Below are 27,289 nucleotides of genomic sequence, written 5' to 3'. Positions count from 1 at the left end.
ATTTTTCTATAGGAAATAAATTTGATTATTCTCGAATGTTAACCTGTTAATATTATCAAGTATTATAGTACATGTATATGGTATTGCTTACATGCAATAAACTTGGCATTTGTTGATTCTTAATTGGTTATGTTCATATGAATACATGATATTCTTGATGTGCTTGATCTTGATCTTCATTAGGACTTCAATACTCAATACGAAATATGACTATTAGAACCTCCAGGTACAAAACGGGCTAAATGTTTAGCATAAGAATTACTGGAGAAAATTTAAAAATCTGTTTGTATATGATCTATTTTACTAATTTGTTCAGATATTTTGTAAATTACTTCATAAAGCTGATTTTATCATGGCTATCGTCACTCAAGTGAGCGATGTTGTATTATAACAATGTGTATGATTAGAACTTTGACATAACGATTTAAAACATATTACACAATTAATTTTGTACCTTATGTTCAATTGCAGTTTTAATATAGCATTGAATCATGATTTTTTGAAGTATACACTCTCATAACTACAGCGGTGTGTGCATACAAATTGAGTAACGCGCGTTAGCGCGTTATGAAAATTTGTATGCACACACCGCTTCAGTTATGAAAGTGTATACTTCAAAAAATCATGATTTAATGCTTATATTTACATTTTTTTTAACTTCTTGCCTTGTATGCAAATGTGGTCATTCCTTAAAATTCCTATCTTATCCTAAGGGTAAGTTCATATTAATGGAAGAGCAACCGTAACAGCCACAAGCTTGAACTTTGATTTTCGCTTGTGGCGTTGCAGTTTACAGGGTTCAACGTTTGTGACGTCATAATAAAACTCGTCAATTTGACTTTTGAGTACCTGTTGCATTAAGAGGCATTTGAAGATCACAGAATTTAATGGAAAAACACAGTAGAATGTAAATATAATTGTTTGAGCGACTAACAAATAAAAAGAATTGCAAACCTAGCATGCTCTTCAACAATGCGTCGTTTGGATTCATTGGATTGTATCATACAAAATCGATTCATTCGTACACAGACACTGAAACAAGGGAACAAGCCAATTGTAAATCACGTTGTGCTTGGATCACGCCAATGGATTTTGAAGGTTCTTGGGAAGAAATGCGCCGAATTGACGCAATTGGTTTTATGTTTTATATAAGCAGCTAAAAGCAGGGAACAGATCAAATCAAGTCGTTTATTTAAATCAATACGGTCATGGTCGAGTAATTACTTACTCGATTTCAATTTCAATTTTTGACATGAATTTCATTTAGCATTTTAATCAGCAGACAATAGAATAGTGGCAACGGCCTAAAAACTGACGTTAAAGTTTTTTAAATTAAAAAATATCAAAATGGGGCGTTACAAATTTGGACCAGTATATAAACCGCTACGCGAATATTTTAACATAATAAGCGGTTAGCACGTTGTTTTCCAGATCGGGTATGATGCCACTTGTACAGAAAACCTTGCTCATGAGCATTTAGATTAAAAACCTTAAAATACATAGAAAATATGATACTAATATAGTTAATATAATACCTGTTAAGGTGTACTCTCTGTTTTCTTTAAAAGAATTGCAAACTGGCTGAAAAGGATGGCTGCACTGTTGCAACCACTATTGAAATAAAACCACTATTGAAATAAATTATTTCAATAGTGGTTTGGGACATGTTTCATTAGAAGAATCACTTTGCAACCTTTATTGAAATAAAACTACTACTAAACAAATTATTTTAATAGAAGTTGGTGATGTATTTCATTATACGAACTACTTTACAGACACCATTACCGTTCAACTACTATTAAATTTATTTTTTCAATCGTAGATGGGAATGAATTACTTTATAAATATAATTCAGTAATCACTATTGTAACACATTTGGAAAGAAAAAAGTTGTATATCATATTTGCAAACTATTTTGAAATGCAAGAAATCTAACGAATAATTTCAAATACACAATTATATTACAATTTTCACTGCTGTGTAGAAATGAGTAACCAATTCTCGCAAATAAACATGCATATACATTTGTTTTTATCTAACAAACAATTTCAAATACACAATTAAGGTACTAAAAACTTGCACATTTACGGTAATAATAATCAAGACTATGAAATAAATGTACGTATTTTAGGATTTCACTGCTGTGCAGAAATAACGAATCCTCGCAGATTAACATATATAATTAATTTCATATTTTTTCTTTACCTTTCTCTTTCTATAGATATATCATGTTTTATGAAAATTGTAAATTATTTTTACTAGAAGACAACGTTGTTATTTGCCAGAACTTCTATTCAAAACCACTGAATATCAAAAAATAATTTATAGCTTGTATATCATTATAGATATTTTTTATAATGAATATCACTATTGAGATAAATAATTTCAATAGTGGTTGGGAATGTACTTCATTATGACCAATATTGAATGAAATAAATTATTTCAATAGTAGTTTGGTGTGCGTTTCATTATAACCACTATTGAAATAAATTATTTCAATAGTGGTTAGGTATGCATTTCATTACAACCACTATTGAAATGATTTATTTCAATTGTGGTTAAGGATGCGTTTATTACAACCATTATTGAAATGAAATATTTCAATAGTGGTAGGGATGCATGTTATTTCAATGCCTATAATACCGACTGTGCATAACCCTTTCGGTTCCAGATGGCAGGTGGTATGGGAAACATCACCATATAGAGGTAAATCAAAGAACATCATAATCAAAAAGGAGTTCATCATCTCATAAGATATACATCTAAAGAAACTTCCCTAGCAGAAAGAAAAGTGTTTAAAACAAACATAATAGTAGACATAAAACTGAAATACATCATTAACCACTATTGAAATACTTGATTTCAATAGTGGTTGAAATAAAAAGTATCCCTTACCACTATTAAAAAAATATATTTCAATAGTGGTCGTAATGAAGTACACCCCAATCAATGTTGAAATAATTTATCTCAATAGTGGTATTTATGAAAATATTTATCAATAAATAATTATTCAATATACACGGGGTTTGAATAGAAGTTCTTGCAATTTACAAGATGTTCACTATTGTGCAAATAATATACAATATTCAGAGGACATGATATGTATGTAGAAAGAGAAATGTAAAGAAAAAATATAAATTTTTAAAGTAATATTTATAAAAAAAAGATTCATTCTAAGCTACGATCGAAAAAATAATTTTAATAGTAGTTGTACTTCAACAGTGTCTGTAAATTGATTTTCAAAATGGAATACATCCCGGAATACTATTTAAATAATTTATTTCAATAGTGGTTGTATTTCAGTAGTGGTTGCAGAGTGATTCTTCAAATGAAATACATTCCGAACCACTATTGAAATAATTTATTTCAATAGTGGTTTTATTTCAATAGTGGTTGCAAAGTGATTTTTCCAATGAAATGCATTCCCAACCACTATTTAAATAATTTATTTCAATAGTGGTTGCAACACTGCACTTAGCGCTGGGTTTTGGGTCTTTTTCGGTCGCTTTTGTTGCGTTTATTTCTTAACCTTATATCACTTTTGTTTATTTTATTAAAGAGTTTTGTAAATTTCCAACATAAGTCAAGATTTAAGACTGTGATACAATAAACTCATTGTCTGTTTTTTTCTCCTTACAACTTTTAAAAAAAAGAGAATTTTCGCTTATTTGAACAGAACAGAAGATTGATACCAATACGCATGAGAGGTGGAGCTGACATTATCAGAATGGGACTAAATAAATTAGACTAGCATGAATAACAATTCCATGCACAGAAAAATTATGTGGTCTCTCTTTCATCATAGCCCTTTTTCAAACCGTACAACCGCTTTGAATCATTTCATTCAAGTGCCGTGTGATACATTCAAAAATGTTTGTTTACCTGGACAGCAGACGTTAACTGAGAAAAAAAATTCTTTATTATCAATCTTCAACAAATATTAATCTCATATAACTTGGTTAAAAGTAGAGCTATATAGTTGCTCTTTTATGACCAGTCTTGTTTTTTTAAAAAGCATTGTATCATGAAGGATTTTGAGCCACTTTCAAATGCAATTTTGGGGCAAAAATGCAAACTTTGAGATTTGGACACTTAACAAACTAAAACGGCGTGTGCTACTGAAATAATACAATATAAGAATATTAGCCTATTATCTAAGCTTTAAATTGATATTCTCAAAAGTTTCTATTATTCATTCCTGTAGCTGTTATTGTCATTTCAACAACACACCCTTGGAGAAAAATGATACGTTCAACGTCCGTTGGATGATACATTCAAAATATGTTTTTAAACCAGTAATGATACACCTGTCTGCTGTGTTTGTTTAGTTAAAATAATCCAAAATGGCAATGCTTTGTCGCCTCAAATGATACATTTAAATGAAATAGGAAGTATTTGAAAAATAAATAGACAACAAAATTATATTTAGTTAAAAACTAATGAAAAAATATTCAATAATTATTTATTCCCTTTATTGTCTGTTAATAAACGTTCTTTGTTAAAATCTTTATGAAACCTGACCTCGCGAGATAAATTTAAAACATATACAGGTATAGCTACTCGAAAGGTGGACAGCAGAAAGACAGTGCAAAAAGTGAACAAAGAAAAATCTGGTTTTAAATTTAGGAGGGTGGGTTTTAATGCAAGCTTCTATGTACATGTAAACAGGTCAGTAGCACAACAATGGATTAAGTTGTTATGGGACACTTCCATGTTGTGACGTTTTATTAATCGAAATAAACAATAAAATTAAGTAAAATTTTATGAATAGTTTCTTTCACAGTTTTGTCACCAAACAGCGTAGCGCAGTGAGTCAGAGGATTCACTACAAATCTGTATGTCATGAGTTCAAATCCCTTCTAGGAATTTTGTTATTTATACCTTTCCGAACACATTTTAAACGTATGTTTTTGCTAAACATAGTAAAATTTGCAAATTTTAATTCGGTGAAAGGATTTTGATGTACTTAAATCCCCTTAATAACGACAGATGTCCAATACAACATTAAGTTGACTGCCATAGAGGTGCCCAGAAACAGCGCCAGGGTACTTTTGGCTGTTTATTTTATTTAGCTGTAGATAAAGTTTAAAAGAGGACATTAGTGTGTTTGATTTTTAAATTGCAATGCCTACCCTTTAGTAAGGAATGTTGTACAGTAGACTACTTTTAATAAAAACATTATAGCATTTGACATGGGTTTTTTTTTAACTTAAAACTGGTTTTCTTGTACAAAACAACCCCCCCCCCCCCAAAAAAAAAACAAAAAAAACCAAAAACAACAACAACAACAACAAAACAAAAACAAATGTAGTATGACTTCCTAGCTCAATAACCTTTCCCGTACAAATGCTTAGATTCCCAATAATTATGCAGTCTGATTAAAATCAGATCCTCGATCCTCTCCTTTGTTGGTTTTTTTGTTGTCGTTACACGTGAAGCGGCAATAGAAAAACAAGGAGCGGGACCGAGAATTTGATTATATTTAGATTTAAGAAGGTACTAGTTTTTTCAGACATTAATTTTTTTTCTGCATTATTCAAATCAACATAAAACAATTGTCCAATTTGCCACAAGCTTTTTATTTTTACTTACAAAATTAGGATCTTGAATTAAAGTGGAATAACACATCATCACAAAGGGCTGAACTTTAAACGAAACAATATTTCGTTTTATGAAAGTATCGGGCTTTTGATCCGTACACTCCGAGTTAAAACCCTGCAGGGGCTTTAATTTTAATTTAAGAAGTATTTTATTCAAGTATATAAATACATTGAAATGGGTTGAACAGCAGGCATAATGCATATCTATGTTCTCTCCTGTAGTCAAGGTGTAAGATGAGTAACTATATGATTTTATATAAGATATATATTCATATATATTGCAACTGAATTTTGTATAATAGACTAATATTATAAACAGCACTGGAAGGAGGTACAATGCAAAAAATAAACAAAACAAATAGCTTATGAAAGGAAAATGAAAAAAAAAAAATAGAAAAATAATGGTGAATTGCTCGGGTTGAAAATAAAAAAAAGTATATGTAGTGTAGAGAAAAAATGAGAAAGAAAAGAAAAAACATGTAATAATATGAAAACAAAAATTGATAACAGAGTAGAAAAAAACTGAAAGTTTGGGGGAAGGTGGAGAACAAATAAACAATAAAAAAAATGAAAAGAAGGGAGTGTAAGGAAAGTCAGTGGTACGCATTTTGATTCATTTTTTATACAATGTGTACATTTTTACCTAACTTACTTAAATCTGTTTGTACTTTTTATGTAAAAATAAATTTTATCAAATAATAGTAAGTTATTATAAAATGTTAATTTATCACTTCAAAAAAGTAGATTCTTAATTGTGATTGGTACGGAATTGTCGGGGCTTTTGTTGTTGCTCAGTTATTTGAATTTTTAAGATTTTCATTTTTTATTCCCCAAACTGCAAATGTTTTGCTTATTTGACATATGTACAGTTTATTTATCATTATTTCTTTTATAATCATATAATTCACTGTTAATTTGAGTGACTTTATCGAGGTGTGTTATTCCACCTTTATTAGAAATCAATTAAACAAGTAAACAATACACCCGTTCATTATACTCAGTAAGTTTATAGCTTTGTTAACTAAGGAAAGAATGCATACATTTATCAGATTATTGAGAAGTATTTTTGTCGCGTTTTATGGTATAATATTTTACATCCACCAAGTATGATTCCTTCTATTTCTTATGGAAATTGATTGTACACTCATAATGTTGTTCTGTAAAAACTGACAGAAATGAAATCTAAATAATCATGCTGATGTCTGATTTAAATTCCTATAGAAAACATTTGGTTGTTTCTTTTCTCTAACACACTAATGCACATGAACAATATTCTAGTTAATTTTACTTACTTTTTACGATCAATTCATTAATTTGTTAAAAGAATGATGTAAATATTAACAATAGAATGCTTTCTTTAATGATTCATGCAGGTAATGAGGGTAGCGAACATCGCGGAAAAATATACATAGCCACTAACGCGTGTTAGGTATATGAATGACCAACGAAAGCATTTCATTGTTTAAATATCAACTTGTCGTTCAGTAAATAGGATTAAAGGTGTATAAAACGTTTAATTTCCTTTTGAAACCCTATAGTGTTTTTGTGCAATTTGGCAAAAAACACCGAAAATTCATATTTATCTCTGTAAAACGTTTAGTCATAACAACTTTTGAATGTATTATTATACAACTTTTGAATGGATCATTGTAGCAAGGACAACGGACTTAGAACGCATCATTTTTCTTCAAGGGTTTGTTGCTAAAACTATAATAGCAGCTACAGGAATGAATTATAGAAACTTTTGCGAATATCAATTTGAAGCTTAGATAATAGGCTAATATTCTGATATTAAATCATTTCGACAGCACACGCTGTTTTAGTTTTGTAAGTGTCCAAACCTTAAAGTTTGCATTTTTTACCAAAAATTGCATTAGAAAGGGGCTCAAAATTCTTCATGTTGCAATGTTTTTAGAAAACAAGACTGGTAACAAAATAGCAACTATGTAATTCTACTTTTAACCAAGTATAATGAGATTAATATTTGTTAAAGATTGATAATAAAGAAAAAAAATTTCTCAGTGAACGTCTGCTGTCCAGGTAAACAAACAATTTGTATTCACAAAGTGTTCTGAGGTGAGAACTCATGTGGTGAGTTATAATATTCAACATGTATCAATCCTTGGTTACAAAAGAGAAAGCTAAAGTAAGAAGAATCAGTTTTTTTCTCATTTAAACTACGTGCGCATGTTTGTCTATTAATCTCCCTTTAACACAACTTAGATAATGCAAATATACAACTACTGTTAAGCGGAGAACAGACAAACAAACATGTTCTGACTATGTATGAAGACGGCATAAACTTGGGCGTCCTCATTATCGTGTGGAAAATTAAGAAATCGTGATGACCCCCGCCTATGAAAACAAATTCGTAATTGGTACATGTAACACCATACTTTTTTTAGCGCAATTAAGTTGTAGTTTGGGTGTTCACCATTTCTGCAATTGAAAGGAAAAAAAATTATTTTCTCGCAAATGTCGATGACCTTATGTGCAGTCATCCTTTGTTGAAACTCGATCGCACGGTCGTGGATTTACAAAAGCATTTCATTATTTGATATGTACCCAGTTTGCAGTTTGTATAGATTTAAACAGCAAAGATTACTATACTTCTCTAAAATTTATTTAAATTGAAGAAATCTTTTTTTTTTTTTTATATAAAATCCGACTGCCAAGCAGTTTGATTGAATTTTTAATAGCCTGTATCAATTTTAATGGCTTGTAAAAATGCTCCGGCAAGTAATTAAGTAAAAATATCATTGATAAATAATTTTAAACACACTTATAAATTCAACAATTCAAAAATTTATCGTTTGTTATTTTAGTAAGTTACATTAAAATATGATATAAGGTTGTGTGTAGCTGTCAATTATTTTAGTCGAGAAGACAACTCGCATTTTAGTCCAGTACCTTTATTAACCTGTAATTGATCGTCAAGACTTTAAGACTGGTCACGACATCTACATTGAACCGCGGGGTGTGCGGAAAATACAAGATAAGCGTTGCCTGTACTGTATTATATCATATCATGTGATATATTATCGCACCCTATAAGACAATATCGTATCAAACGATGCAATATCATATTTAATAAATTCATATCACATTATATTTGAATCAACTGTGCATCTGCAAACCGGCTTGGATTATGCATACATCTTTTTATATCAACTGTAGTTGCGGCATGCACAAAGATTGTGATCACACAGCTCAAACTGAATAATCAACATATTACTAGAATAACATTTTCTGTAACAAAAAGATCTTACATTGATTACATTTAGTTTATATATATTGCAATAAGCTAACAAAAGTATTGCCCATATCAACATTAATAGGCTAGTTTAGTATAAAAGCCAGTGCTTCAACTAGCAGAAAAACATTTCAAAATCCCATTAGGGAACTTGATACACACCGGTACCCCTTTCTTACAAAGAATTCCTGTATGCAGTGAAATATTAACATCCGATTTCCGTTTTCGGTCCTTTCGCCTTCGTATTCAGTTGACAAATTCAAGAATTGGATATTTAAAAACAAAAAGAGTATATCCCAAGTAAACCCCAATACTAAACCGATATTTAGATGGGGTTTAGATTGAATACAATAAGAATAGGTACAGATTGAATATATAATTCATTACATCATGCATAGAATTTTAAACTAGTGTAATGAAATATCTGAGATTTTAGGAAGCAACTATTTTTGGAGTCTGTTTTATTATTGTTTGTGAGGTGAACGCATTATAAGTCCACTTTTTCTTATCTCTGTTTATCAGAATCACAGCGAGATCATAACGTATTTGAAGATTGGGAACTGATAGACTCTAAGTTTATTCAAACAAGAGCGTGTAAAAGAGTGGAAAGTCTCATACAGAAGAAGAATCTGGTAATTGTAGTAGGTCATTCGGGATCAGGAAAGTCGGCAACGATTCAACACATTGCTCTCAAATATAGAAGTGAAGGCTGGGCCGTGAAAAAGGCGGGTAAACTGAAGGATGTTATTAATGCTTTTATATCGAATAGTGTACTAGAGAACCAAACTCTTTTTGTACTACATGACCCAATTGGAAAGGAGTCGTTTGACGAACAAGATTACAAGTCATGGAAGAAACTTGAAGAAGATTTAAAAGCCTGTTTAAAGAAATGCAAATTTTTACTATCGTGCAGAAAATGTGTACAGAGTGATGAAAGAGCAATGGGGCTGTTTAAAAATAGATCAATAATTGTAGATATTGATGCAGAAGATAGTAAGTTGAGCGACGATGAAAAGCTAAAAATTTGGAACAAACATAAATCTGATAATACTTCTGTTAAAATAGATCTAACAGAAATTATAAAGATCGATGCATATTTCCCGTTATTGTGCAAATTGTTTTTTAGCGACGAAGAAAATCAGAAAAAGGGATTGCAATTTTTTAAAGAACCCGTAAAAGTATATAAAGAAGAAATAGAATATTACAAAATATCAAGCAAGGATAAGTTCTGTGCTTTAGTTCTTCTTGTTTTATTTAACAATGAGCTTTGCGTTAGTGATTTACAAAATGAGGGGAATTCGGAACAAATGTATAAACTTGCATTAAAACTGTGTGGAATGGAAGATTGTACAGCGCTTTCTACTATTCGTGGCGCTCTGGAAACGCTGCATGGCTCATACGTAACAAAAAAAGGGGATAGCTATCAATTCTGTCATGACTTTGTAATGGAAGTTACATCCTATGTGTTTGGAATGGATTATCCCAAAGACATGATAGAATACGCCGATATTAGTTTTTTGAGAAAACGAGTAAAATTATACGATTGGAACGGTCAAAAAGATCAGATGACTATTTATATAAGTGACAGATATTTAGATTCTCTTACGGAAAGACTTTTAAAAGAGATTGTTGGAAAAAATATAGTCGATGTTGTCCTGAATCCTTGTTTAAAGAGTAAAAAAGTTGCTAACGCAATGATAAAAAATATTAAAGTGCAACCAGAAAAAATCGAATTGTTACTCACAAAAACAGAGATTTCCTTAAAAAAACAAAATTTCAGTCAGGAATCAGAAGATTTGCATTTTACTAAACTTGACTTTGCGGTTTTGGAATGTAACATATCGCCTCTTTGTGCTCTGATTGTATTTGGTCACACTGACTTATCTCTTTATTGTTTACAAACTTTACAGATGTTGGCTATTAACTTCAAAGACAGAGCTGTATTTTACGCAGTGTGCTGCAACGGTACAAAAGATATGTTTAATATGTTTTCTGATGATATTAACACATATTTGAGAAAAGGATGGGGGGTGGGGGGGATTTTACACCCAATTCACGTTGTATCGTTGTTCCATAATTATGAAATACTGCAAATATTAATTGAGCTCGGAGTCAGTGTGAATCAGAGAAGTAAGTATGGTGACACTGCCTTACTGTACGCAATTAGACACAGTACTAAAGAAAGCGAAGACAAATACACGAACGCAAGGCACTATAAAACTCTGCAGCTTCTATTGGGTAATAAAGCAAACATTAATTTATGTGATGCATTTGGTTATAGTCCTCTCTCTGTAGCTTGTAGAATCGGACGTGATAGCACAGTACAACTGTTACTGAGTAATGGAGCAAACATTAATTCAGGTGAAAAGTATTGGGAAAGACCTCTCTATACAGCCAGTGAAAATGGACATGATAGCACTGTGCAACTTTTACTGAGTCATGGAGCACACATTAATTTATGTGATTGCGAAAGTCCTATCTATATAGCTTGTAGAAATGGACATGATAACACTGTGCAACTTTTACTTAGTCATTTAGCAGACATTGATTTCTGTGATAAAGGCGATATCATCAGACAATTCTTACTGCTAAAAAGCAATATTGTTGATAAAATGTATGACGTAGATTCTTTTTTTTCTCTCTTTGTATTCTGTCAAGTTGAGGAACAAACAAGATTTTTATATTGAGTAGTATAATCTCGCCATAAAACTCTATATAGACGAATATTCAATAATTATAATATTTGCTCGTCCAAAAAATATTGACCGGTCAAAATGTTTTTGATATTGACCGGCTAGGAATAATACCTAGAGAATATTCCTTCTATTTTAATTAGTTGATTCGTAAACGATGACGTAAATAACTCTCTGTGACTCCAAAACAAGGTGGCGCCATAATTTACAGTCAGTCAAGGCAAGCAAACAACGGACGCGCAATGCGACGGTTTGCTATCATAACGGATATAAAGATTTGCGAATTACTGTGAAGTAAATTCGGGTAGAACATCTGTATGTTAATTCTTTTGGCGGCGAAATATCACCAGTGACCGTTTGATGCTGAGGGTATTTTGGAGATGAACTTTGCACAAAATTGAATTCGTGAATTCTTTGTTGAGCCGAGAAAATCATGGCGATCTGTCTTAATAACTTTCTTAACTTTTGGTTTGTTTCTAACAAAACAAATATTGGCTGTGTTTTCGGGCAACAATGATTATATTAGCCCCATTGGGACAAAAATATTGCCCTCCACTTCGCATCGGGCAATAGTTCGTCCCTCGGGGGCTAATATAATCAATGCTGCCCTCAACTCCAACCAATATTTAAATAATATTACGACATACTCTAGATTCCTAATAAAACGCGAGGAATTAATATCTGCGTAAAAAGCAAAAGCACATCTCGCGGATTTTCAAACTTCTCTCATTTTTCGAACTGATGAAAACTAAATGAAACTATGACAAAAATTTTGCACTCGCGATTTTATTTTAAGGGGACATGACGCAAAACAGTTGAATTGTTGCATCAGGTACTCGCGTAAAATAAGGAATCCACTGTATATTAATGGACTTATAATTACATATTTGTCTCTCTCAACTTAATCCTATCAAGCCAAAAAATTAAAAGTGTACACATCTGATTGTTCAATCGGCTTGGACATTGTGTTCAAAATCTGTTTATTGTGTAATTATTTTTTTTCAATAATTGTAATGATGTGTTTGTTTTCTAGGATATATTTAAAAATGTGATCGACCGAAGGAAATCCGGCAAACTGAAAAATATTTTACCATGTGTATTTCAATATCAAAATAAATTTGTTATTGTACTTTTTATAAAGCATAATTGTCCGTATTTTTACCAATCTTTTAGTTAACATATGGTTTAATATTTTATTTCAACATCAACACGATATTTCTTTTTATGTCGTAGGCCGGGGAAAAATCATGGTAAATAGTATCTCATCTCACTTCAAAATACTCGTATAGAACCGGGCTTATTTGAGTATTGATACATGTAACAAATTAACAATTATCGAGGTATAAGTCTTATCAGCTGTTTTTGTAAATTGTTTACCTCAATATTGAATCGTAGACTTATATTATGGGCATCTTCTAATAGTATTGTCACAGATGCACAGTTTGGTTTTCAACCTATATTAGGAACTACAGAAGCAATTTTTGCACTTCAATGTCTGGTTTCGCAAGCGCTTCAAACTAAAAAACGGTTTAATTGTTGTTTTGTTGATTATAAGAAGGCCTTTGACTCTATCAATAGGGAGAAGCTGTACAGAAAATTAAAGTATTACGATATACAGGAAAAGTTACTTGCAGTAATTCGTTCAATGTATTCTAGAATTAGAACGTGTGTTAAATCTTTTGGTCGTATTTCTAATTTCCTTGAAAATCATGTTAGTCTTTAACAAGGAGAAGTGTTGTCTCCCATGTTGTTTGTATTATATGTTAATGATCTTGAAAATGAATTTATAAAAAAGGGTACTGCCCCTACTGACCTGCAATTACTAAGTCTTTATCTTCTTATGTATGCTGCTGACATGGTATTGTTTTCTGAATCAACTGATGAGCTACAGAGCATGTTGAATATTTTACAGTTCTATACAAATGAATGGAACCTTGATGTAAATGTATCTAAAACTAAAGTGGTTATTTTAGAAATAGTGGGAATTACCGCACCGACGAGAAATGTCTTTATAACGGTGAATATTTAGAAATTGTGGACCAGTTTGTTTATCTATGCGTTATGTTAAATTATATTGTTATACTTTCATGTTAAATACTGAAATCTGATTGGTTTAGACGCAGTTTATAATCCGTTCTATTACCCTCAGCGTTAGCAACGCACTTAGCAACGGGTAACATTACAAATTGTTACATGCGCGAAAATATGCGCGTACGGTTCGCCGTAAAATTCACATTTTTCCTATGTAAAAGCAGCCAAGCTTTCTTTAAAATTAAGACATTCAGTATAATAAAATAAATAGTGCCAGTGTTTGGGAGGATAACAGTTGAAACTGACACCCCTCGAAACCATTGTCAAACTCCGCTTCGCGTCGGTTGACAATGGTTTTCTTGGGGTGTCAATTTCAACTGTTACCCTCCCAAACAGGCACTATTTATTTAATGGTAAATGTTTTACCACTCAAAAACAATTAGCGGCACAAGGTCACAAAGCCATATTTGCTCTCAAATCAACAATTAATCAGCTTTATTTAAACCATTGTACTTTGTTTTCTGTTTTTTATACTTATGTGTGTAGCATTTTTAATTATGGATGTGAAGTTTGGGGTTCCCACGAGGAACATGATATTGAAAAGGTCAACCTTGAGTTTTTACGATTTGTGCTTGGTGTTCGTAAAACTACAAACTTAATACAACTATGTTATATTTCGAGACTGGGCGGTTACTCTTATATCTCATTCGTATATATCGAATGTTTAAGTTCTGGTTTAAATTATTACAGACAGAAAATTGTATATTAAGAGCTGCTTATGACTGGTCTTATTGTATTTGTGAAAACGACAAGCAAAATTATCAAAGCTGGGCAAAATTCATTAAGGACCAATTATATAATTTGGGACTTGGCTACATGTGGAATGGCCAAAGTAACTTAAATAGTCGTATTTGTCTACCAATTATTCAGAAAAGACTTAAAGACAACTTCATTTAAACGTTGCATGGCAAGATGCAAATAGAAACAACTTGTTTTATTTACAAGCACTTAGTTGATATTGTTTTGCTTACAATATTATTTAGAAAAATCAATACCAAGGTTGTATAAAAAATGTATTTCCAAAATGAGGTTGTCCTCACATAATCTGCTTATTGAAACAGGTCGACATGAAAATATACCAAGAGACTAAAGATTTTGTAAAATTGTATTACAGACATTGAAGACGAATATCATTTTATACTTGTATGTCCAATGTACTTAGCATAACGATCAAAGCTTATAAAAAAGTATTACTGGTGTAAACCATCCATGTACAAATTAATACAGTTACTAAGTGTTAACAATATCAAAGAATTGTGTAATTTAGGAAAATTTATTTACAAAGCCCTCACACTCAGAATGGTTTGACTATATCAAGTGTCATTTGCTGATTTCAATTGTTATTACTATCAATATATATATAATATATATGTGTTATTTCATTCTCCAAATACAAATTATTCTATAAACATAGGAGTTTGTGCGCACGAGTCAAGATTTGTAAGGACTGACCGTCCATTTTTGCCTATATATATTCATGTATTGTTCACCATTATAAGTGATATAAGACGTATGTCTTTTGCAATAAAGAAATTGAATTGAAATTGAAATTATTATATCAAACATTGTTCCATAATTGCACCAGTGTTTGCAATTTTTGTTTTATGATAAATATTTGTATTTTCTATAAACATATGTATCATCGTGAATTGAAAAAAAAATGAACATTAATTTACTATTGCATAATGTGACTGTAATATAAGTTTGTATTAAAAAATAATGAAACGAAAAGATTGTTTATTGTAGTGTGAATTTTTCCTCATACATGTATGCATTTAACAACTAGAACCTATAACCGTGTCAAAAAATGAACTGTTTCTAACTAATTTAAAATAAGCATGATATATTTACAATGTACTTTATATCTTGCATTTTGTCGATTAAAATATTTGATTTATTCAATTACTAATATTTTGTTTACTCACCAAAATAAAAATATCAAATTTTCATTAAATACAAAACAGAATCAGCCTTTAAATGAGCACACAGTTAGATTATGCTTTGAAATATATGGTTGAATTGTTAGTTTACAATACTGCTTTGATAATTCCACTTAAATGAATTGATTTCTTTTTTTTCAAATTACAATTGTTATTCATTTGAATTAAGGTCCGTGTTCTTAAAATATTGCGAACGTATTCGGTAACATTTTTTAGGGTATAAAGATCATGCTGGTTTTGTTTAGTAATCTTAACCTTTGTCTACAAAACATAATATTTGACTCGTACAATATATATATATATATATATATATATATATATATATATATATATATATATATATATATATATATATATGTATATATATATATATATATATAATGAACAAGAAGAATTTGGTGTTTTTTTTAAATAAATGTATGTTATTCAAAGGGTCTGTCGCATGGGCTGTTTAGTTTACACTGCAATACAGCCGCTTCGTGGCATAGCGTTGTAATTTAAATCAATATTAAAATAGAAAATAAAATAAATATAAAATATGAGAAATAAAATGGGTTTTTTCAATGTATGAAGAAATCTGTTCACCAGAGAGTCAGTCGTATCATCGGCGTGGTAAACATTGTTAGGTGGCATTGCGTGGTATATATAGAAGAGATGTCAGCTCTAACCTTGAGACCACCGGTCAGTCACGTGACTGGGTCTTACGCCGTAAGGTGTCATCGTCCGACGAGACAGCGGGTGCTCGTGTATTTATAGCAGGACAGTACCTGGTCTTGTTATATTTCATCGTCATCTTATGTTTATAGCAGGACAGTAACTGGCCTTGTTATATTTCATCGTCATCTTATGCGTCATCCTCGTCCTAACCGTCAGTGACCACCGAGGCCGTCCTATTCCTCTGTATCATCATCGATCCCATTCTTATCATCATCTCAAGATAATTTATGATAATAATCAACATAATAACATCAGTAATCATTATATATATATATATATATATATATATATATATATATATATATATATATATATAGATATAGATATATATATATATATTATCACCATCATTCAAAAATCGATATGACATCGTGATATCAGACTGCTAAAACTAGTTTTAAGATTGATATTTACGTTTACTTCAAACGTGTTATTTATGTATTTGATATTGGTGTGTTGTTTTTTTAAAGTAATATCTTTTTGTTTTCCCTCTATCTCTTGTTCCTGCATCTTTCTTTTTTCTCTTTAAAATCTTGATATTTTACTTCCATTAACTGTTCAGGAGTGGTGGGAGGGAGAAGAGGTGGGGTGACTGTTATAGGTTCCGTTCACCTATAGCGAAGCACACTCACCTGTAAGATACAATAGTTATATACACCTGGGTACGTGGCGCCGTGTTACTGCAGACTCCGGTGATAGATGGTCACCGCACACATCTATAACCCCCCGCAACATCAGTTATTTAAAGATTTACCTTTTCAACTCCTGTTGAGGGTACTCATTATGAGTAGTTAGTCCTATAGTTAGTAGTTAGGTACCTTATATGGAAATCTACTTTATCCCCTGTTAAATTTCATCTTACGTTTGTAAATTGACGATACAAAAAATCCATTTTTACGGTACATTTTGGGTATTGGTACATGCCAAATAAGACGAACTTATTCTGTTTTATAGACAGTACGTGGAAATAGTATTCAGTTATGGCAAAAGGGCAATAGGTACGTTTTAAATTTACAAGATGGGTGCTGATATAAATTATAAATTTCAGTTGTCATATTTTAAATTTTGTGAATCAATGTATTCACCCCCTCCTCTAAATTTGAAAATTACAGTATAAAAAAAAACCCAAATAGATTTTGCCGTGTTATTTTCGAATAGCGTAACTTTGTTACATTATTTTTATGATTTTTAAAACAGTTTATAAATGTACTTGTAAATTTTTACCTAATCTTTTTTTTATATATGTAAAAATAGAATTTACAAGGTGAAAATATATAGTAAAATAAGACGTACTATTCATCTTTTTAGAAGCTACATGTATGTTACACTTTCTTTTACCTTAACAAGCACTTTAGTCAAAGTCGCTTTTGTTTCTATTCTTCTCTAGAAATCGGAAAAGGGTACCATTATACTTCAAATAGCTGCAATTAAAAATAAAGTAAAGTTTTCTTTAATCCAGTTGCAAACAGTATTGCATAGGAAAGTTATGACAAAAAAAATCTTGGAACTTTTTGTTAAAAACTTTCATTTTTCCGCACACGAAAATTACTACTGTTACTGATAATCATTGTATATAACAATCCTTACATATGTCAGACCATGAACCTTTTAATGAAATGCTATTTCAACAAAAGCCTCGTTTTAAAAGACAGAACTTTTTCAGCTTTTCATCTTAAAGTTATAAAATCTGAAAAAATTGTAAAAACAAGTATTTCGCGGCTGCAATTAATTAACTTCACGCACATCATATCATTAATATACAATGCAGTTTAATAACTATAGTTTGAATATTATTTGATGTCGAATAAATTATTTTTCGCACACAAGTATATCTAAGAAATTTATTCATTAGCTACCCTCTAAAATTCAATAGCTTCTCAATTTATACTCATATAAATTGAATTGGAACAGTTTAAGTTTTTAATAAACGCGTAAACTGCCCCGTACCAATTTCTATTAGTATAAATTTGGTAATTGTTGAATTCATTCCTTATAATTTAATTTCTGCTTTTAATTGCAGAATATATCGTACATTTCTAAAAATTCACTTACAGTGACGTACAGGCAGCTTTCTTTATAAATACGATATTTTGTGATTTTCCCCCAACCAATCAGAAAGCGCGTTATAACCAAAATTAAGCTTTTACCTCATATTCAAACCGTTGCGCCATTGTCTAAAAGAAGTTCCAGTCCTTTGATTTATTTAAGAAAATAAAAAAATAATGAATATTCTTGAAAACAAGAAAATTGAATGAGCTGGACACACGACCATCGGGCATACGAATACGAGAGACTGGTATGTAATATCTACTGGTACAATGTAGTTCAGTATCCTACGGCGTGAGGTGAAATGAACGCCCTACAAATCAAAGATTACCTCCTCCCACCCCACACCCCCAACATCCCCATATATATATATATATAAAACAGAAAACAATGAAACTATTACAAAGAACGAGTGGAATTTGTCTTTGAACTCAAAAATACAATTACCCTCCGCAAGAAAAACGCAGAAAAACGCAGTAGGCTATAACTAGTTACTCATAACACGTAGAAGTGAATACTTTTATTCAGAGTTGGATTTTTTTTATTTCATTTTTTTTTCGGGGGGGGGGGGCTTATGATAAATATTTTTGTAACATTTTGTCACAGTATATACATATACATTGACATACTTAATTAATCGAAGGTATGTAAAACAGCAGTATTTTTATCTCATGATTAAAATTAAAAAATTAAGAAATCTTCACTTTAAAATTACTAAGAGATAATTTTGTTATAAATGTTGTGTAAAAAAAAAAATAAGAAATTGAAAAACCTACACGTTCATATACCGCTTTGACCTAAACTAAGGTAAGACGGATATTTTTAGATGTGTTCATAACTCGTAGACCTCCGAGAGTATACCTGGCGATAGGGTTGATGACAAATGATGGATTGTATGACGTCATCACTGCGATATCATTACCGGTAACCAAGTATCTGGATTGCGCCACCTGGTGGAGAGAATGTGAGAATCTAGGGGAAGTGTGAAGGTATTGAAGAGTTATAATTAACTGAGGGAGAACTTTCCTTCATCTTCATAGTAAGTATGATTTTACAAATTACAAAAGTGGCAAACATTTTATGCGATAAAGTATCGATGAAAGTTAATGGAAACAGAATATTTTACTTTTTTTTTTTGTCATCAAGAAAAAATCATTGAAATAACAAATGGGGAATACAGAGAAGAAATGCCAAACGAATAAAAGATCAATATTCTTAAACGTTTGCACACATTTTTTTGGCCATAAACTATTTGGCCACGCAATCCCCCGCCCTCCTGATTCCGGTTAAGTACTCCGTTGCAATATTAATGTGTTTCAAAATGAAGATTTACGCTGAAAACAATTAATTAGGGACACGAGATTTTTGGTTTATTTGTCTTTCAAGGCAGTGTGAATAATTATATCTTTTTTTCATAAACAAATTTTAACTTAAACAACAAGTGATCTGCCTATCTCCTTTATTCAGCTGATTTGTTTTCTATAGTTCGCTTCTACTATATAGCCTCTAATACAGAATTATTTAAATGTGTTGTTTTGTGATCAATCGTGCACCATTTATACGGATTTTATGGTAAAACTACTGTGTATGTCAGAATCTTCAATCAATTCAAATTTTCATAATATGGCTATAGGAAGATTAACATGAATTAATTTTAATCAAGCTAATTTAACGATACCTTTTTGAAAAAAGGGTAAAATAGACACACACCCAATCTTATACAAAATCAGATCTCTACAACAATGTCACAAGGCGCAGAGAGTGCGTTTTTGTGTTGTTAAATAGATCTGTATCGTGTTCAGATTGACAGATACACCCTTGATTGAACCATACGATCGAATTCATCTCAGTTTGCAATAACATTTCCTCAGCGTCGGTCTTTAAGCCGAAAATATAGCAAAACCCTTGGTCTTTAATATACTTTAAAATGCAACATCACTTTAAAAAAACCTGCAAAAAGTGAATTTGAAAGGCGCGAAAAAAACCTCAGTTTATATTAAATAATAGAATACGAATCAGTCCATACACGGACGAAGAAAGTTTTTCCGGGGGGGGGGGATAAATTCTTAATTTTTTTTATAAACATTAAGATGTATGGTTGTATTTATATATGAACTATTAATTGATATTTCGTTTTCAATGAAGCGATAAGGCGAACCATTCTTTCAGCATGGGAGATAATAGCGTCAGATAGTATTGTCATGTAAATTTCGAATTTACCGGGTGGCATTAAACAAATTTACAACATGACAGTATTGACAAAGACGTTTCTTATCCGCTGATCCATATATACTGGACGAGGTTCCTTCATAGAACATTAATCCTACCGCTGGATTAAATTCCTCCCAGAGGCTTGATGAATTGTGTTCGCCAATTTATTAGAGATCAGATAAAAATGTATGAATTTATGGAACAATTCTTTGAAGAGGATTATTGCACATTGAAGAGAAAAACAAAACGATTCAATAGGGCATATATATAATTCATATTTCTTTCCCTTCCCAACTTCGCGGGTTATTAAGCGATGATTGTTCAAATCAATTCAACACCACATAAAAGTATAAACAATGAATTTTAATTTCGAATTTCATTTTTTTTTCTTGAACAAACAAAGAATGTATTAATAAACGTTAAAAACGTTGTTCTAAGCAAGTTAATGATGTTTAAGTATACGGTCGCTAGCTTTTGAATTTAATTCAGTCGTTATCTAAATTTCAGTTTCTATTTGGAGTAAAGAAGATCTTTTAGCAACAAATTATGAAAACAAAATTATAAAATGGATCATTAAAAGAATTTATTCATTTTTGAAATCCTATTTCAACATTCTTTATACTGAATGTACATTTCAGCCAATTGTGTTAAAAACATATAATTTGATATTTAACACTATGTAATTTGACGGCTACTTCGGTTAAAATAGCCCTTCAATTTGAAAAGAAAAATATGAACTCGTCCGAAGAATTGCATAGACAGGGATTTCGAAATATGGATCTACAATATGTAATTTGAGCGAGGGCAATTTGTTTTGTTTCTTTTTTTAAGTTATTTTTTATACACAAAAAAAATTTACGAAGATGCCGTATTGACATATATGTCTTTGTTGAAATTCAAAGGAATTAATTTGATTTAAAATTATACTGCTTTAAACAAAATAGCATGTCTATACTTAAATACTAAGTCATGAGACAGAGTCACATTATCTTCACAGTAGATTAATGGCAAATATCCATTCCTTGAGCCAGAAAGTATTAACTCGTAGATAAAATAAACTCTCCAGTACTTTCAGTACTTTGATTTCAAAATGTAGTCTCATTAGTGTAATACTTAGGCGAGACAATTAATCATTTGCACACAGTTTAAGCTATGATACAACATTTTTCAAATTACATGTATATAGAAAAATATTATTTTTTTTTTTGAAATGATTTTTTAATATCAAGATGGAATAAGATAAAGCTTTCATCAAACGTCATTTTTTTAATCGTTATTGCCCTGCAAACATATCAGGATTGTTTGAAACGGGAAAACCGGTGAAAGAAGAACTTAACTCAGCGTAATTTTCCAATAAATTTCAATTGTATATAATTGTAATAATATCATGCGGATGTCAATTTCAACAGTTACCCTCCCAAGTGCCTGTTTGCGAGGGTAACTGTTGAAATTACAACCCAAAAAAACCCATTGTCAACCGACGCGAAGTCGAGGTTGACAATGGTTTTCGAGGGGTGTCAATTTCAACAGCTACCCTCCCAAACAGGCACTATTAATTTTATTATACTGAATGTCTTAATTTTAAAGAGAATTTTACTGCTTTTATATAGAAATGAAGTGAATTCTACGGCGATTTGATCGCGCATAATTTACGCGCATGTAACAATTCGTTGTGTTACCCGTTGCCAAGTGAGTTGCTAACACTGAGGGTAATAGAACGGATTACCAACTGCGTCTTAACCAATCAGATTTCAGTATTTAACATTAAAGTGTAATAGAAAAAATTGTTTATAAGGAACACTTACTTAGTATTACTATAGCATTGAATGATTTATTTTTGACGTCGTCGTGTCAATAACTGCCGTCAGGTGAGCAGACAAACTGAGATGATAATTTGTCTGCTCATCTGACGGCAGTTATTGACACGACGACGTCAAAAATAAATCATTTAATGCTTATATTTACATTCCCCTACTGAAGAAACCAATTGTTTACTTAAATAAATCGATATAAAGTGCAGATCACGGAAGGAGTAAATTAGTAACAGCAAGAACAGCTGATTTGTAAAACCGGTTTAAACTGGTTATAACAGAGACATTTGAGATGAGATCGACACAGGCACTATTTATTTTGTTATACTGAATGTCTTCATTTTTAAGAAAATTTCACTTCTTTTATATAGGAATAACGTGAATTCTACAGCAAACCGTACGCGCATAATTCTCGCGCATGTAACATTTTTTAATGTTACCCGTTGCTAAGTGCGTTGCTAACGCTGAGGGTAATAGAAAGGATTATGAACTGCGTCTTAACCAATCAGATTTCAGTATTTAACATGAAAGTATAACAATATTTATCATTGAATGTTATAAATACACATAATTAAACATTAAATGTGTTATTCTGTGGGATCACAATGTCCAAGCAGTTGTTATGTATTTTGTATAACAAAATGGGTCAATTTTATTTTTATAAACAATAACGAAGCAGCAATCAAAATGAGTCTACATGGCATTATCGTGTCTATACTGTATGAATGTTGAAATCGCTTTAAGAATTTCATTTCTATAGACAATATAAATCAGAATGAAAGCAGCTATTATCATCTCTCTCTCTCTCTCTCTTTCTGTCTCTCTTTCTGTCTCTCTCTCTCTCTATCTCTGTCTGTCTGTCTGTTTCACTCTCTGAGAAATCATATGAGTTTAAGGAGGCTGAAATAAGGGGGCTTCATTACTACCCCCATTCCTTCCCCCGCCTAGATTATACAAAACATGTTACAGTTTTAAGTTCAGTATTATAAAACTATATAATTTCAAAAATAGCACCCCATGAACCAGTGAAAAGCTATTGATTGCCCACCCAAAACCTTTCAGGTTAAACGAAGATATATATCTGACATGCCTCCAAGTTTTTTGTGCTCTGTGTTACACATTTGATTGATGGACCATCACCAGCGGACTGACCATTGACCAACTCGGTGCACTCGTCTCGACCTCATGTTTAATCATATCAATTCATTTTTAAGAACGTTGTATAGTCAACAAATCACCCATCAGATTTACCACAAAATTTTGAATGAGTTTTTGGTCATAAAGTAAAGTTTTGAGAGGAAAAAATCAAAATATTTTAGCTTTAAAATTTTAAATATTGTCTTACATTTTTACATACAGCTCTTCTTCTGAAGGAGATACACATAGTCTAAAATTTGGCAACGACCATCCAGCGCTCTTAATAAGCCACAAACCGGTGGCCAAACATTTACATACATTTATCTATGCTTTGTATGTATCTCATCTTTATGCTACCATACATTTAGTCGTTCTTTGATGAACTTTCTTTCCTCTTTTTATTTTTTCTTCATTTATGCATTTGAATAACAATTGTGAAAGAAACAAAACACGTGATCAATTTTTTTAACGTGAAATGACAAAATTACAAACTTCTTAACATGAATAGCTACCGTGAAAATTCACCATTACCCCCCCCCCCCCCGATAAAAAAGGTTTGCGTTCAAGGGACATAACTTTTTTGTAAACGGGATTGGACAAAAGTAGACGATAGAATCAATAAAATTCCAATGAGTTTGTCCACGTCTAGTAAGGGCATGCTAGCCTAATGGTCCCTGACCCTGTTAATAGATAGACGTACGTGACAGCTGTCTAAGCTTTTGTCTTTACAGGCCCCTCCCGCCAAGGATGAGGGTTGAGAGTTTGTGGGCCGTCGGGGGAACACTCCTGGCCCTGGTGTCCATTGCGGGCGCGGACGATCTTCTACAGACGCTGTTCGCCGCCGGCCTTATTGTCCCTGTTATTGGATTTTTCAGTAAGTGTTGTCAAAACCATTATCTTTTAAAAAACTGTGTTAATCTTCGTGAATATGAAAACGTGTACATGTAAATTGTAAACACACTCAGTATTAATGTTGTATTTAAGTTATGGAATTAAGGGCACATATTTGAGACATTTCGAATCCAACAAGGTTGATTGGATAAAGAATTAATAAATTTGAAAGAAATCAGATAAACCTAGAAGTTCAATAAACAATTTGGTCTTGTGTTTACAGCCGGTGGGGTTCAGCTCACACCGGCTCAACTAGCGGCTGCTTTTATCGGCGCCATCGCCGTCACGTCGGACAAGATTCCTCCCTTTTCTTCGTCTTCATCGTCATCGTCATCATCATCCGGGACACCGGTGGCAAGTCCTGTAGTTCTTGGAAGCGCATATAGTGGAGGAACTGGCACCGGAACTGGAACTGGCACCGGAACTGGAACAGGAACCGGAACTGGTACGGGCACAGGAACTGGCACGGACACCGGAACTGGAACGGGCACAGGAACTGGTACGGGAACAGGAACTGGCACGGGAACCGGAACTGGCACGGACACCGGAACTGGAACGGGCACTGGAACTGGTACAGACACCGGAACTGGAACAGGTACCGGCACTGGAACTGACACCGGCACTGGAACAGACACAGGAACTGGAACAGGAACTAACACAGGTAAGATACTTGACAAAAAAGATATACTTTTTGTTGCTTTCCTGACTATATATACACTACATTAAATTTATATATGGGAAGCGTGTAAAATTGAACGTACAGTATTGATTGCGTGCATTAATTATCCATTGGGATAAACTTACTGCTCACATACTTTTTTTCATTCTTTAAAAACTGTAAACACAAACGGTTTCAGTATAGCAAATCACCTCCCCCTCACACTGTAAAACGACCTTTCAGGAGCATGGTGCACCACCGCGGGATACACGTACGACCAGACGGCCGCCGCCTGCTACAAGGTGGTGTCGACCCCCGCCAGCTGGACGGACGCCACCGCGGCGTGTACGGGAGACAGCGGGCACCTGCTGAAGGTGGACAGTGACGCCAGATACAGCTTCCTGGTCAACCAGATCAGTAAGTGACGTACATTGTGCGCGTGCTCCTCAACAACTATATAATGGCAGATTTAATTTAACAAAAATAATCAGCATTTTAAAAAATGCCCAAGGATACAATTTTTGGGCCGAGAAGGATTAGAAAAAGAAACTGTTAATAAACAGTAATAGATTGAAAATATATTTTCTGTATTAGGGATCGTGGTAATCGTACATTTTGTCACACAAGCTCACAATGGTTTCCGCCATTATACTTGTAGCTTCGGGTTCTCTACAGACCGTCTACATCCAAGGCAAGCGGGCAGACGTCAGCTCGAATTTCCTCTACGACGACAACAGTCAGATCACTTACTTTAAGTGGGATCAGAACGAGCCGTCTACTGGCGCCACGGACCTGAAGATCCGGACCAACCAGTCCACGAACCTGTGGACAGCCGTGGACGGGACGGACACCGCCGCTTATATCTGTGAAATATACGACACCACAAGCGGTTAGCTGCCATTAATCATGGCGGTAGCGTAATAACCATAGGGCAATACGAGGAGCGGGATGTTGGGGATTGACGTTATAACGATAGGCCGTAGTGATCTATAACTTGGAATTGTGACAGTGCTTTAGAACTTTGAACTTGGATAATTATAGAACTTTAGCCGTAAAAAGGCAGCGTTTTGAGGCTTTGAATCGAGCCGTAATTACAGTAGAAAACAGTACATTCGTATTATATATATATAAGAAGAAAGTGATAATGTTATACAAAAATTTGTTTTGAAACAATACTCTATATAAGCAGTAAAAATCAAAACTGTGTAATAAGAGCAATGGTAAATCAAAACTTTTCAGAATCTATCAATTATCAACAGCGAACTGTAAACGTTTAATATTATTAGACACCGGTAAAAATCAGCATTTTAGATCAACGCATTGATAACCAGATAAAATAGCTTGTAAAACAAAACTCTCATTTACAAGAGAAATCACTGTTAAGAGTAGGTGTGGTTATTGAATATGAATATTTTAGCATTTGTAGATTTGCGCCTTCCCGAAAAATACTGTAAACGTACTACATTTGGCTGTGTATTCTATTTAGCACTTTTGGCGGAATGCGGCTTCCGCTAAATCAAGTACATCGCTAAATGTCATTAATATATGTATAAGAATAGGAACATTCAGGAATGCGCTAATTCAAATTCACTCCAACTTGTTTAAAAACTAATTTCCGCCAAATATCGTACACGCCAAATATAATACGTTTACATTAATCTCGCCGACGAAAATACATTACTACGTTATAACCGCAAAATTAACCCATGAAAATAATTATCTTAGTTTACAATATTCAATTCGAAATCTTTTGGGTATAGATAATAGAATGCGTAAAAATAGTGAAACATTTAGTTCACATAGCTTGAGTTTTGCATTAATTGTTCATTTTTGATTTATCGTTATGTTATTCCAAGTAATAAAAATCATTAAATGTTTGTTATTACTCTTTTTTAAGGGGGGGGGGGGGCTGTTAAAATTATCTTGAATGAGTTGAAAATTTTATACAATGCGTGTTTATTCATTACAATGCATCCATCTGTTTGGTGGGAAGTGTCATGTTGTAAATTTTGGAATAAATACAAAATTTACAACATGACGTAAATTTGGTATTTACTGCCTCCCGGTAAATTCAAAATTTACAACATGACAGAAATAAGAAGTGAAGAATTGTGAGACTGGGTGTTCTGCATATACAAGATAACAAAATGCCGGTCACTTTCAGATAGTTCAGATATTTCCAGGTTTCTTGCACCCTCATAGTTGTGGCCATTTTAATACTAATTATATTGATCTCCGTCA

The 27,289-nt window shown here is 32.4% G+C and overlaps 1 protein-coding gene across 2 annotated transcripts; it reads left to right on the top strand.

The window, feature by feature from the left end:
- The first annotated feature begins 19,059 nt into the window (after window positions 1–19,059).
- On the top strand, window positions 19,060–26,905 carry LOC117691388 (putative per-hexamer repeat protein 5). 2 transcript variants are annotated; one of them, XM_066072552.1, is made up of 5 exons: window positions 19,060–19,379; window positions 24,231–24,373; window positions 24,614–25,051; window positions 25,292–25,465; window positions 25,707–26,905. In XM_066072552.1, the coding sequence occupies exons 2-5, from the start codon at window positions 24,247–24,249 to the stop codon at window positions 25,940–25,942; spliced, it is 975 nt and encodes a 324-aa protein (XP_065928624.1). In that variant the 5' UTR covers window positions 19,060–19,379; window positions 24,231–24,246; the 3' UTR covers window positions 25,943–26,905. The 2 variants fall into 2 exon arrangements, with proteins under 2 accessions (XP_065928624.1, XP_065928625.1); XM_066072553.1 differs by lacking the exon at window positions 19,060–19,379 and having other exon boundaries at window positions 22,687–24,373.
- The last annotated feature ends 384 nt before the right edge of the window (window positions 26,906–27,289 follow it).

The sequence above is a fragment of the Magallana gigas genome, chromosome 9, assembly GCF_963853765.1.
Source record: "Magallana gigas chromosome 9, xbMagGiga1.1, whole genome shotgun sequence".
Classification (NCBI taxonomy): Eukaryota; Metazoa; Mollusca; class Bivalvia; order Ostreida; family Ostreidae; genus Magallana; species Magallana gigas.
Note: the sequence above shows the minus strand (reverse complement) of the source record. Positions and strands in the feature narration are given on the sequence as shown.